This window comes from Platalea leucorodia, assembly GCF_965183815.1.
Source record: "Platalea leucorodia genome assembly, chromosome: 5".
NCBI lineage: Eukaryota > Metazoa > Chordata > Aves > Pelecaniformes > Threskiornithidae > Platalea > Platalea leucorodia.
This window is the reverse complement of record NC_138827.1, coordinates 95,425,037-95,438,197: the sequence shown is the minus strand read 5'-3', so window position 1 is coordinate 95,438,197 and position 13,161 is coordinate 95,425,037. Positions and strand designations below refer to the sequence as shown.

Genomic DNA, 13,161 nt, shown 5'->3' with positions numbered 1-13,161 from the left:
TCTTAAGTTTTGGTGTCCACAAAACATAAGGCACCAGATCCTCTGTTTCAATTAAAAATAAATGCTAACTTATATTTGCGCTACCTAGGCGGACATTGAAGTCTTAGGGCTACAGAAGCAGCTGGCTTCCAGCACAATTTGAAAACACACAAAAAAAAAAGTCCAATTATTATTGGACACTATTTCTAAAATGTTATTTAAATGAAAAAAGCGGTCACTGTTCCCTTGCTTCATGTGCCTTCAATAAAAGCAAAGGAAATGAGAGACAAAACTTTTTAAAAGAACACTAGAAAATAAAATCTCCTTCTTATCCAATAGTTCAGGGATTTGTTTTCAAGCCTGAGCACCCAGGCTTGATTCCTACATCTGCTGGGAGGAATGTGAACGCGCATCTCCTCTCCCAGATCAGAATCATAACCACCAAATAGCATATACAGCACAGCGTTTCCACCTCTGGACTGCAAAATTTTATATTCATCTAGAGAACAGAACAATGTCAAACCTAGAAACTGCAAATAATTTTTTCCTAAAAACATACAACTGCACAGTGGTTAAGCACAATCCACTAGGAAATGGATAATGGAAATTCAAATTACAGAGGCAAACAAAAGAGCTGAATGCTGCTCTACCTCAGCCTTGATGGATGGGTTATCCCTTGACTGAGTTTGACCTGAATTTTCACTTACAAAGGCAAAGTAAACAGAAACCCAAATCCAACTCTATTATATCATTGTTGTCATCTTACACGTAGAATGAAGAGTTTAAGAAATATGTACCTAAGAAGACTCCTAATCCAAGTAATAATAATAAAAAACTCCTAAAATTGTTTGCTCCTGACTTTAACTTCTCAGTATGCCTAGTGAGCACACACATCAAGTTAGAAAATCAGGTTAAATTTATAGAGGATTTCAATGTGGGCACTCATTTCGATAAATTACAACTTACAATTATGATTTAGTGTCTAACCTAGATAACTTTTTTTAAGGGAAAAAAAAAAAAGGAACACAAGTGCCTTTGTCTCACTATTCAGTAGATTTTTACAGCTGTGACAAGACAGAAAACCAAAGAGAGCAGATGTTCTAGCACATTCATTTCTTGCAGCTTTTTCAGAGATTTTTTTTTTTTTTTATGGATGGAGGTGTTAATGTTTGAATTTGTTACTGGATATGAGATTTAATGCAAAACAAACTTTTTTTCTGAAATAGAATGAAATCTGGATTCTATGTGAAATAGTACAAAAAAAAATCCCAGCTTTTCAAAATAGAGTCTTTAAAAGCTTCAAATCAGATCCATAAAACCATTCTATTTTGATGTTATTCCTTTTATTTTCACAAATACAAAGTTTCTACACCAAAATTGTTTCTGAGCAGAAATGAACCTGTCTCAAGGCCTACTGATGTTCTGCTGTTCAACTGACTTCAAGTGTTTTCAAAAAGGCCTGTCCCTCCCTTTCCTCTTCCTTTCTCCCTTTTCCTTCCATTTTGACAAATGTAGAACCTCCAAACTGAAAAAATATTTCATCAAAAACATTCCCCAGCTCTGTTTCCCTGATACGGCACATCCAATCTCCCATGTGCTTGTGCTCCTCTCCAAGTAATTCCTGTTTACAGCTTTTTCCTTTAAAATTGCTAGGATTTTTGCTTGCACCTTTAAGGCTGGTACACACACACAGATCTTCACAGGACCAATTATTTAAATGCAAAAAACATCTTCCTTATAATGCAAAGGATTCTTCAGCTCCTACCTGAGGGTTCACCGTAAAACCCAAGGGTCCTTTGTGCAGGGTTCAACAGCATAACTTAAGCATCAGTGAAAAACTGAAAACAAATACGAGGCACGTTTCCCGCCACTGCCACCTATTTCACAAGAGAAACGACACCCCATCCGCCATTCCCATCCATCGCAAACTTGTTAGCGAAGAGGCCAAAATGAATGTCCTGCCAGTAATCCGGCATCTGTAAGAAGTGAATGCGTTCAGTCTTTTAGTCTTTAAAACCCAGCTTGCACCCAAGCCCACCAAAATCCAATTTTTGGCAAAAGGCTGTTCTTTCACGCTGAGGCGCCTACCTGGTACCCTCCCCCATCAGCGAGCACAGCGGCTGCTGCCGCTCGCCGGCCTCCCTGGCTGCTCCACAGCCCTCCGATTAGACGCCAGTAAATTAAACAACCTTGGTAATAAATTAGGCATCTTTGCCATTGCGTTATAAGTTAGGAGGCGAGATGAGCATACGGTTCCTCTCCTCACACGGCCTTTGACCAGTCGGGGTGGTTGGCTGACCGCTCCCGTTACCTGCTGCTTCCCTGCGGGAATCGGGCAGCGGCGGGAGGCAGGGTGGCGGCGGAGCCCTGACAGACCGGCAGCTCCGAGCCCGCCCTCAGAGCACGTCTTGGGATAGCCCTCTCTCTTGCCTCAATTTTCTAGAAATTTAATTTGTCTCTCTCATTGGTACTTACTCAATGGCGTTAGCTGAAATAGGAGACCTGGGCCAGGAAAATGAAAAAGCACAGAAAAGGCCCTTCTTTCCAGTTTTACAGCAGACGCTTGGCTGCCTGCCAAACCCCGCTACAAGGTTATGCAAATGCGTTTACTCTTCTTCATCAGTAGCCAAAATACCATCACTCTTGTAAGCAGCATCTGCAAGATCGGGTCCATTCTTCAGAAGAACGGCAGCAAACACGCTGCACAACAAAACGAGGAGGACTTTACCGAGGGATGCTTAAAGGCAGTCGTTGTCAGGGGTATTTGATATCAGTGACACTCCAGCCCTGGAATTAAACACGGATTGGATTTTAGGCTGGATTTTTAGGTTTGCATTTTAGGTCCAAAAGGAGAAAGGGAAAGTGTGTGACTATCTGGACACTGTAACGTGACATGACCTTTTCTCCTCTATTCAATCAATGGGCTTTCCTCTTGTATTTGGAGTAACAGTAAGGGATGGCTAAGCTCCCTGCAGTAAATCTGAGACACAGCCTCAGCAGAAAAAGTCTGCCAGGAGGTGGCTAATGGAGTTGAGCACTTCCAAAAAGGGGGCTAGAGCAGGAAAAAAAAAAAACAAAAAACAAAAAACAAAAACAAACAAACAAACCAAAAAAAAAAAAAAAAAAACCAGAAAGGAGCAAGGAAGAAGACAGCTCGATCGGGTAGAGTTGCTAAAACTAAAGCTCCTAGGACCCTCTGCACTGTCATCCAGAAATTCAATGTATAACTCACACAGTAGCACAACAAAGAGAAAACATTTATAAAAACAGTGTCTTCCATTCCCCATTCTTACAGAGAATATAGCAGTGAGCAGGTGAGGGCAGAGAGAGTGAAATTTTAACCAAGTCAGGATCCCCTCCCCAGAGCCTCCGATAAGGAATGAGATACAAGAGGCAGAAGAACAGCTCACAAGTGTTAGGAGACATAAACCTGCTGCTGGTCACACGGCGGCATAAATCACAAGCGACTCCATTAAAGTCAAGCAACTACACGAGCATAAAATCTGTATATTTAGAATCAGCATATATTTAGAGAGAAGTAATGAAGTCAAGATGTTAGAAACTGCTGGAACAGTTCACAAAGCCTGACTTTTTTTCCAACCAATTAAAAAAAAACAAAAAAATCCGTACATTGATACAGGTATAATAGGAGGGGGTAAGAAAAAGGCTAGAATGTATATTTTCACCTCAGTATGTGTGCAAAACCACTGCAGACATTAACAGGGGTAGAGAATTGGACATAAAATAACCCCTTCTCTCTGCAATTTGAGTTTGTGCAGGTGCCAGGAGCTATAGATTACTGAGAAACAGATTGATTTCCACCAAATTCAGGAGCAGGATTTTTCAAGAACTTTTAATATCCCTGAAAAACAGAACCTGAGAAGTTCTCCAGAAATCCTGACTTTCTCAGAACTCAATCAATTTCTCAGTCATCTGAGAAATCTCCTGGCACCTGCCCAAATCCAACCTGAAGTCAAATGGCAGAGCTCAGATAGTTTAAATTTAAATGCGAGAAATGGAGAAAATAAATGTTTCCATTATTTGCTGCGCATTACTGTACCCTTCACATTTAAATTACAGCAAAGCAACCTACGCAGACTAAGAGAAATTGTTAGATAAAACACAAGATAGAAAAGCAAGTCATGTATCTAGTGTCAGCATCCAAGAGTGCCACCCAGACGAGAAGGCTTCTCAGTAAGCAGGACAATCACAGGTTTGCTCACTGATCTATTCTACCAAGAAATACCTTCTAGTAAATTCGCAAGGCCAAACTTTTCAGACTTATTTTATCCAGCGTTGATTTGTAAGAACGAAGGAGTTTAAGTTAGTGCAATTTTAGCCTGTCCTGCCAAATATATGCAGTACATGACTGAGAATGAAACCTCCCTCTCCCACAGCCAGGGCCCAGCAACAGCGCAAAGTGATATATAATTCCATTTCCTCGATGTTTCCGCAAAACAACAACAACAACAACAAAAAATAGAATTATTAAAAACATAAACTGAATTAAAGAGTCACAAATCATAGAAGTATGCAAAATATTCAGCATATGTTAGCTTTACAAGAAGGGAATTAAATCAAAAAAAAGACCATAAAGAAAACACATAAAAATTTGCATTTAAAACTCAAGAAGGCGAGCGCGTTCGCTGTGGTGCTGCCACGCAGAGCAAGCGCTCCGTCAAACAAACCCACTGGGGATGAAATAAGAGACGAAGCACCCTTACCTCAGCACTGCGTGTTTTCCATTGCTCCTTACACACCTGACCTGCCTGGTTTGGTAACCGATCTCCACCTCCCCGGGACGGTGGTGGGGTTTATAGCCTTGAAGTCCAGATGCGCTTCGCTCTCCAGAATCCGAACCAAAATCCGGCATAGTCCTCCCCGCCAGGTCGACGTCTTTAGGATGGGGCAGCCGGCATTCGCCCCAAGAGCCCACTCGGAGGCTGTAGGTGTGCTCCTCCTCCCCGAGAGGACAGGCAGGAGCACCGCACGCTCTGGATTCGGTCAGATTCGGGCACGGGGCACCCCCGTAGAGAGGAGGGGCGATGACCGCCCGTGTCCGGTGCTGCAAGCTCTTGGCACAGCCCGTGCCGCACTCGGACCAGACAGAAAACTCGGACACAACGCAGTCCCGCGGGCAGGGCACCAGGCAGGCTTGCTCAGTGGGGGGCTGTGGCGTGAAATACTCACATATTTCGTTGGTGACAACGGTTCTGTTCAGCTTCTGGAGGCAGCGGACGCTCCGGCGCTGCAGCCCGTGCTGCGCGGTGATGCAAGCCCCGGCTCCCACCTCACCGCCAGCAAAGGGGACGAGCCCACACCTGTCCCATCCCGAAACCTCCCACTCGAACAGCTCCAGGTGCCAGTCGCAGACTTTAAAGCACCTCCTCTGGCTTTCGGGTTTGTCTTTCTGGTCGCAGTTCGCGTGGTACGTTGTCCAGCCCTCCGCGTGGGTGCACCAGACGGCCCGACTCCGAACGCCCCCCGAACCGCAGTCACCTACGCACCGGCCCCAGTGACCTGCAAAAGAGGGAGTGTTGAGAAATGCCATGCAATACTCCTGCCACGGATCTGTCCTGATGCCCGGTAGCATCCGAACCACACCATGCCAGGTATTAAAAAGTAAATAACTACCAGCTGGTCCCTAAAATTATGTAAAAGCTTCCTAAAGGCTGCAAGTCATTTCTCCTCCCAGTGCAATCCCATCACCAGACCACTCAGAGAAACTTGTGGGAAAAAAAAATGCCCCACAACATCTCAAATTAAAGGCAGGCCAGGCACATTTCTGTAGCCATAAAATGCATTTAAAAGCCTGAGGAAATAAGAATATTTAATTTCGCTTGTACGAATGAATATAAAAATGATCATAAAGGAACAATAATCTAATAGGAAAAGAAAGTCAAGTTAGATAAGAGGAAAACAGTCTTAATAGAGCAATTAGTCAATGGAATAAACTGCACTGGGAAGCAGCTGAATCATCATCCACAGTGATAAAATGGTGAGGATAAATACTATAAAAGTAAGAACATACTCTTAATAGGAGTTCAAAATGGAGGAACTGACTTGACGTGATAGTGTATGTAGTGCAGGATAGGCCCCGCAGGGTGCTGCTCCGAGAGCAGAGCCCCGATAGCAGGGAAGGCACCGCAGGCACAGCCTGCTGAATTACCCTGGGATGTACCATCAAGCCAGTCATTTCCATCTGCAGCACGTGGCACTGCAAGAGGTGGTAAAGCTACTTATTTGGGAAGAGAAATGAAACCAAAATTAAACCCAGCAATGTAATTTTTAGTTCTGGAGCACGCTAACGTATATAGGTAATCGTATGAATCTTATTTGAGGATTTGCAAGTGAACTTAATCAGACAAGGCTAAACAGAAAGATTTTTCTGTGGCAATATTATTCGACAAAAATCCAAGCCAAAAAAATAATCTGAGGGTTGTGAAGTACAGAATTGCTTGCAAACTGAAGGCAAAAGGTAGGGAAAAAGCACTCAGGCCGAATCTTAACATATTAAAGTGATTTTGATGATCAGGTCTCAAGAGGGTCTCATCTCGTTTCTAAGTTTAAAAACTTTCCAATGCCTCATAACAGAGCCATTTCACTCGGTAAGAAAATTGCATACGTAATTCTCGCTTGAAAATACGCTGCAACTACCCTATCTTTTGTATTTTTTCAGGGCAGAAAATGAACTTACAATAAATAGGTCGATTTATATTAAGAAATGCTACTCCAGTCAAGTTTTTTGAAATTGATTTTAAAACTACCGGAATCAGTTACATGCTTACAGTACAAAACCAAACACACACATAAAAAACAAAACCAGCCCCATAATGGCTGCAATTATAATACCAGCTATTCATTCAGTTGCTGGCAGTTTTGTTGGTAATCCCGTTGTTCCTTCTTCATGGACAGAGGAGTTAATCCTCCAGAGCCAGGGGCTTGACTTTGTGTAATAAAAAAATAGAAATAAATAAATAAATATTCCTGGTTTTCATTGTCAATAAAGGAGGAGAAGTAAATAGGAATTGGATATAGCTGAGCTGCTCCTCCAACACATCCCGCGTTCTTGCCGTGTCCCTTGTGCCTCATTCTCCAGGCCAGGACTGCAACTCTGCCCTCGGACTGCCACCTTCTCCCGTGGTGGACAGGCAGGGGCAAGAGGGGTTTTCAGGGTCGTCAGGGTTTAGACAGCTCCAGCTTTTGTTGAATCCTGCAGGCTACGTGAAAAATCTTTGTCCCTTTTATGCCTCTATTTCACACCAAAAGATAATCAGTCCAAGGTAAGGACTCAGCCGTGACACGCGTCTTGAATGGGAAAAAGCAGCATCAAACTATACTGTGCTCTACAAGCTGTACTACACTAATGACAGGCTTTCAACAGAATCCAGTGTGCTTCAAAAATGAATATTCAAAAAAATGAACCTTTAAATATGCTTTTGAAGTTCAGTTACAGGAAGAGGTCCATTGACAATTTAAATGTTCATCCTCGATACTTCACCTTGATTTAAAAGAACATTCTCATACAAATGCCAACAAGGTTCAAAATCAGACTTTGAATTAGGTATATACTGTCATCTCACGAAAAATAATCGTCCAAGTTCAAACCTCAAGTACTAGGTGGTTTTTATTAACACAGGAAAGTAACTAGCACAAAGACTAAGCATCGCAACGCAATTGTATCGTGAGAGCTTATTCCAACATTTGTTTCTCTGAAGCAGTTCAGCAAAGGCAGTTTAATTTTTTGAGATGTGGAAGTTTCAGTACAGGAAAAGCTTGGGTTTCACCACTGTTTTTAAAGTAAAAATTCAAGAGTAATATTGTTTCACTTCAGCATAGTGCATAACAGTATTTTACTCATCAATGGGAGCTTGAAGCACATTATACCAATTAAGGATTTACTACTTATTTCTCAGGATAGCATATAGCATTAAAAATAGCATTAAACCCCTCCACGGAGAAACACAAAGCAGTTGTAGCAGAGGACTGGCCAAATTACACTCACCAAACCTACCACCGCTCTTTCGCTACTGCACAGAATTCATCTCGTTAGTACTTTATATACATTTCTGGGTGTTGCTCGTGAACTACTTGATGTAATAGCTGCAGATTTACCAGTCCCTACATTAAGAGGATAGAGAGAGATGCAGCAGAAGCCTTAGCAAGAAGTGGCCATTATTTAATGTCAGATGTGAATTTAGAATGAAAAATTACCAAAAAAAAAAAAAAAAGCAAGCACAGACTCATAAGTAATTACACTATCATTAGACACATCACAATTTGCAATTATTCTCTGGCAAACATGCTAAAAACGTAAAAACGTAGCCTGCTCTTGGCAAACCAAAAAAAGAAGCATGAAAAATAAGGTTAAAAATTAGATGCAAATCCCATTACTATAGATTTTTTTCACTTCCTGATGATCTCTTCAGGACACAGCAGTAAACTTATCCACAATGTTTCATTGCTTAGTTAAATATCTTGTTCAGCAGCTTAAATGAGGAGAAGGATGTAAATACTTCCTAGTCAATAGTCTCCTTTGTAATTAGAATTTAATTATTTTTAGAAGGGTCATGTTAAATTTACACTTTCCTTGAAATAAATCTGAGTCAATTAAAAGAAACATCTCAGCACAATGTGAATCATAATATTAACTACGTTTTATTAAAAACCCACTGCAATTTAGGCATCAAAAGCCAGAACTTCAGAAAGATGCTTTACAACTCCCGATCTGGAATGGGAGGCCACTGGTAATTAAAGCAGAAGACTAAACAAAATGAAATCTATTTCACAGTGACCTCTCTGTTGAAAGTACAAAAAGATGAAGATAATGGATAGGTATCGTCTGTCTCCTAACCACTGTAACCTAATCAGATACTGGATGGATGTTTGATCTCATCACAGCAGGACACAGGTGGGAGAATGAGAGACTGTGGACGTACATTGAAACAGGGGAGCTCCCAGCTGGATATAAGGAAAAAACTCATCACTATGAGGATAACCCTTGGAACAGGCTGCCCCGAGGGACGGCAGAATCTCATCCCTGGAGGTTTCTCAGCATCTGACTGAACAAAGCCCTGAGCCACCTGGTGTGAATTCAACGTTGACTCTGCTCTGAGCAGGAGGATCAACCGGATGACCTCCCACGGTCCCTTCCAACCTGGATTACTCTATGAAGGAGCATCTAACTGAGAGTAAGGCTTTGTCCACTAGGACTTACTACTGTGCCAAAAAAAGGTTTTCCCCCCAAAAATACCACTGAGATCTGCAAAGTACCAAGGAACCTGCAATAGCACAAATAAATGTATTAGTCAATGAAACCAAAGGGAAATTCAATCAAATCACTATTCCCAAAAATAAGAAGTTAAGCAAAACTTGCTTGACTTGTACAAAAATTGTAGAGACAGTGGGATGTCTCTACTTATGGAAAACTGTAAACAAAGACATCCTACTACTGTCTCTTACAAGACATTTATTACATTACAAGTAATAATGATATGAAAGGGATTAATAAATCAAGTCAATCTAATAAAGAAAAACTACACGTTGTTTTGTTTGCCATCTTTTATCGGACAGAAAGACTACCGTACTATCATCCCATACAGCTTCTCTAATCCCATTAAAAGCATGTGATAACACTGCAAGTGTAGTTTTATTTGATGTCGTGTGTACTGATTTGCTTTTCCTGCCTGCAAGACCTACCTCCAATTATGCAATAATTATGTCTGAAAGGATACAGTGACATCTGCTCTTTGATACACAGGTCACACAAGCATAAGGCAAGCAGGCTATTCAGACAATAATTACATATTACAGACAAAATGAAACACCACTAAACATCAAACCTAAAATAGGAATCCTAGTAAGAGCTGCTTAATAAGTATGTTATTGCTTAATAAGGCTTGCTACAATAATTATGCTCTGTTTAATGTGACATTTAGCTTAATTGCAACCATTTCACCATCTAAGAATTCATTCAACAATAAGCATCTTCCATGATTATTCTGTCCCTGTAGCTATGTACTAATTTGCAAACTTAGGACAAGATCAGCAATCAGTTAAATAGAGTATTGTGTTCGTAATTTACTTCAAACAGGTAACAGATACTCTCCAACTCACATCCAATATATAAAACAGTGAAGGAACGCTGGAAAAAGTAATGGGCAATCATTGGAATAGTCCTCCTATTTTCTACACTTCTTTACTTTGTCTTTCAGTTTAAGTATCAAATTTAGGAGCAACTGTTCTAGAACTTAACAATTTGTTTTTAAACAGAATACACTAATTCTTAGACAAAGATGCCCAAATACCATAACAGAGACATATGACTTCATTAATGCCTGGCTGAGGAATAACTCCACCAGACCTGATCGTAACTCCAGGAGATCACTGCAGTGTCTGCTTTAATTGAATATACTTCTGCTTGAAATGTCACATCACCGCTTTGGATGTCATTCTAGCATCCTTCCACCGGAGCATGTTTATATGAAATGGAAAGCTCCAACTCATTCTGTGATTTCTGAGAACAGACAACTGACTCAGACAACACATGAGCTTTATTCCTCGTGGCATTACAACCAATTAATCTTCAATATTAGTAATAGTGGCAAAAAATAAGTTCCAGTGAATTGATTTCCTCAGAATTGGTTATTTTATGAGGAGGGATTTTTTTTATGAGATTTATGTAATTTTTATGTAATTTTATGAGAATTATGTATTTTTATGAGACTTGAATGTATATTTATTTATAATGAACTAAACTGTTAAAGATAATATGAACTACCATACATTTTCTCACCACTACTGTTTTTTTCAGCATGATGCAAAGACATTCAATATTATGACAAGAAAAATATTTCTAATGATTCAGACAAAGATCTTACTATGCTGGTGAAAGCCCTGTCATTTGCAGATCATGCTCTCTCCACGTCAGTGTGCTCAGTCCAGTCACATCTTTCCTTAGAGACTAAACAGACTAAAAACTTTGGGATGAGCTCTGTACGGAGTCTAGAATACCAGATCCAGTACGTTTAGATATTTTATATTATAAAGTAATATTAGTATAGCTGTTGTTAGCATAACTACCCACTCCCCTGCTTTCTGGAAGAGCCCTCCTGCATGCCTCCGCTGCATCTACTGCCACATCTCAGCCAAAATACATCTTTTCTTCCTTGCCCGTACTTAACTGTCTCAATTATTTTGCTATTTATTATTAACAGCAATTCAGTAAAACATTTTCTACTATAATTCCTATAAAAAATGCTATACAAAATAAAAGACTATTGTACTACTTGCAATGTGTCACACGGCATATAAAATTCCTCTGATTCCTGGGATTAATTTTAAATACCTGCAGCACTTTTTTAAACTTTCATGACCTACACAAATGAGTAATTCAGCAGCTCTAGTTATTCACCTTATTTTAGATCTGAATAAAAGTGAAGTTTAGTGACTTATAGCCATGCAGCAGTTTGTTCCAATTCTACATTTCAGGTTTTGCCTTATTATCCACATGCAGTATCACTCAAGACACACTTCAGCAAGAAAGACATTCTGCAGCAAAACGTAATGAACGCTGCTGTTTATGAAAATTCAGTGATTTACTAACCTCTTGGCACTTGAAGGCAGGACTTCTCAATATTAAGATCTAATGTAAACTGCATTAGCTGAGCTACTCAGTCATGCGCGCACACCCCAGAGACAGTCCAGGGAAAAATATTCATTTCTTTCAACTCTGAGTTAAAAAAAACAAACAAACAAAAAAAACCTCCACCAACAACCAACCCACAAATTCCAAAACATTTCTGTAATACTCATCTGACACATTCTGAGGGTTTGTGAGAACAGATTTCTTGCCTTGATTGCAACTGACATTAGGAGATGAGGCCATGATGTATATAAATTTATGTATACTATAAAAACAAGAAGTATAAATAGATGTTATCAGCAGATTACAGCTATGAGTAGTATACTGCATGTGAGATTAAAAACACCTCCGTACTGGATTACAGATAGTCATAATCAAACTCTGACCTTTTTAAAATTCTAAACATCTATGAAAACTGATTCCTTTTAAAACATAATAGCTTTTATAAGGTGTCTGTACATGTAACCTTAACAGAAAATATAGCTGAAAAATGTCTCTTCAGTCACTCCACCTTGACTGTGGGGCTTATATTCCCCAACAGGAACCATTATTTCTCTGTGAAAAACACCCAGAATCAGTACAGCATCGGTTACGCACCATCTCCTGCAACACAAACTGCCCGGCTTACCAGCGGGGAACCAGCGGAAATACACGGGCGTTGCTGGACACCCATCTCCACGACACCTTCTGCTGATCCCCAGCCTCCTCTCTAGCTATGTTTTAATCTTCTCTCCAACCCACAGAAAAGCTCAGATCCCTTCAAGCACAACCAAGTACAAGGTTGAGGAGGTCTGTTCTGATATTTGCAGGGAATCATAGAATCGTAGAATCATTAAGGTTGGAAAAGACCCTTAAGATCATCGAGTCCAACCGTTAACCCAGCACTGCCAAGGCCACCACTAAACCATATCGTCGAGCACCACATCTACCCGTCTTTTAAATACCTCCAGGGATGGGGACTCAACCACTGCCCTGGGCAGCCTGTGCCAGTGCCTCACTGCCCTTGTGGTGAAGAAGTTTTTCCTAATATCCAACCTAAACCTCCCCTGGCGCAGCTTGAGGCTGTTTCCTCTCGTCCTGTCGCTTGTTACTAGGGAGAAGAGACCGACCCCCACCTCGCTACAACCTCCTTTCAGGCAGTTGTAGAGAGCGATAAGGTCTCCCCTCAGCCTCCCCTTCTCCAGGCTAAACAACCCCAGCTCCCTCAGCCGCTCCCCATAAGACTTGTGCTCCAGACCCTTCGCCAGCTTCGTTGCCCTCCTCTGGCCACGCTCCAGCCCCTCCATGTCCTTCTTGGAGTGAGGGGCCCAAAACTGAACACAGGACTCGAGGGGCGGCCTCACCAGTGCCCAGTACAGGGGCACGATCACCTCCCTGGGCCTGCTGGCCACACTATTCCTGATACAAGCCAGGATGCCATTGGCCCTCTTGGCCACCTGAGCACACTGCTGGCTCATGTTCAGGTGGCTGTCAACCAACACCCCCAGGTCCTTTTCCACCAGGCAGCTCTCCAGCCACTCCTCCCCAAGCCTGTAGCA

General features: G+C 41.3%; 1 protein-coding gene across 1 annotated transcript in view; it reads right to left on the bottom strand.

The window, feature by feature from the left end:
• The window catches only part of THSD7B (thrombospondin type 1 domain containing 7B), a gene marked incomplete at its 3' end in the record, with an annotated part of 273,337 nt that overhangs the window by 210,151 nt on the left and 50,025 nt on the right, over window positions 1–13,161 (bottom strand). Inside the window, exon 3 of the mRNA XM_082312579.1 lies at window positions 4,704–5,499. Within this exon, the coding sequence (XP_082168705.1) occupies window positions 4,704–5,499 (796 nt within the window). The remainder of the gene's footprint in view (window positions 1–4,703; window positions 5,500–13,161) is intronic.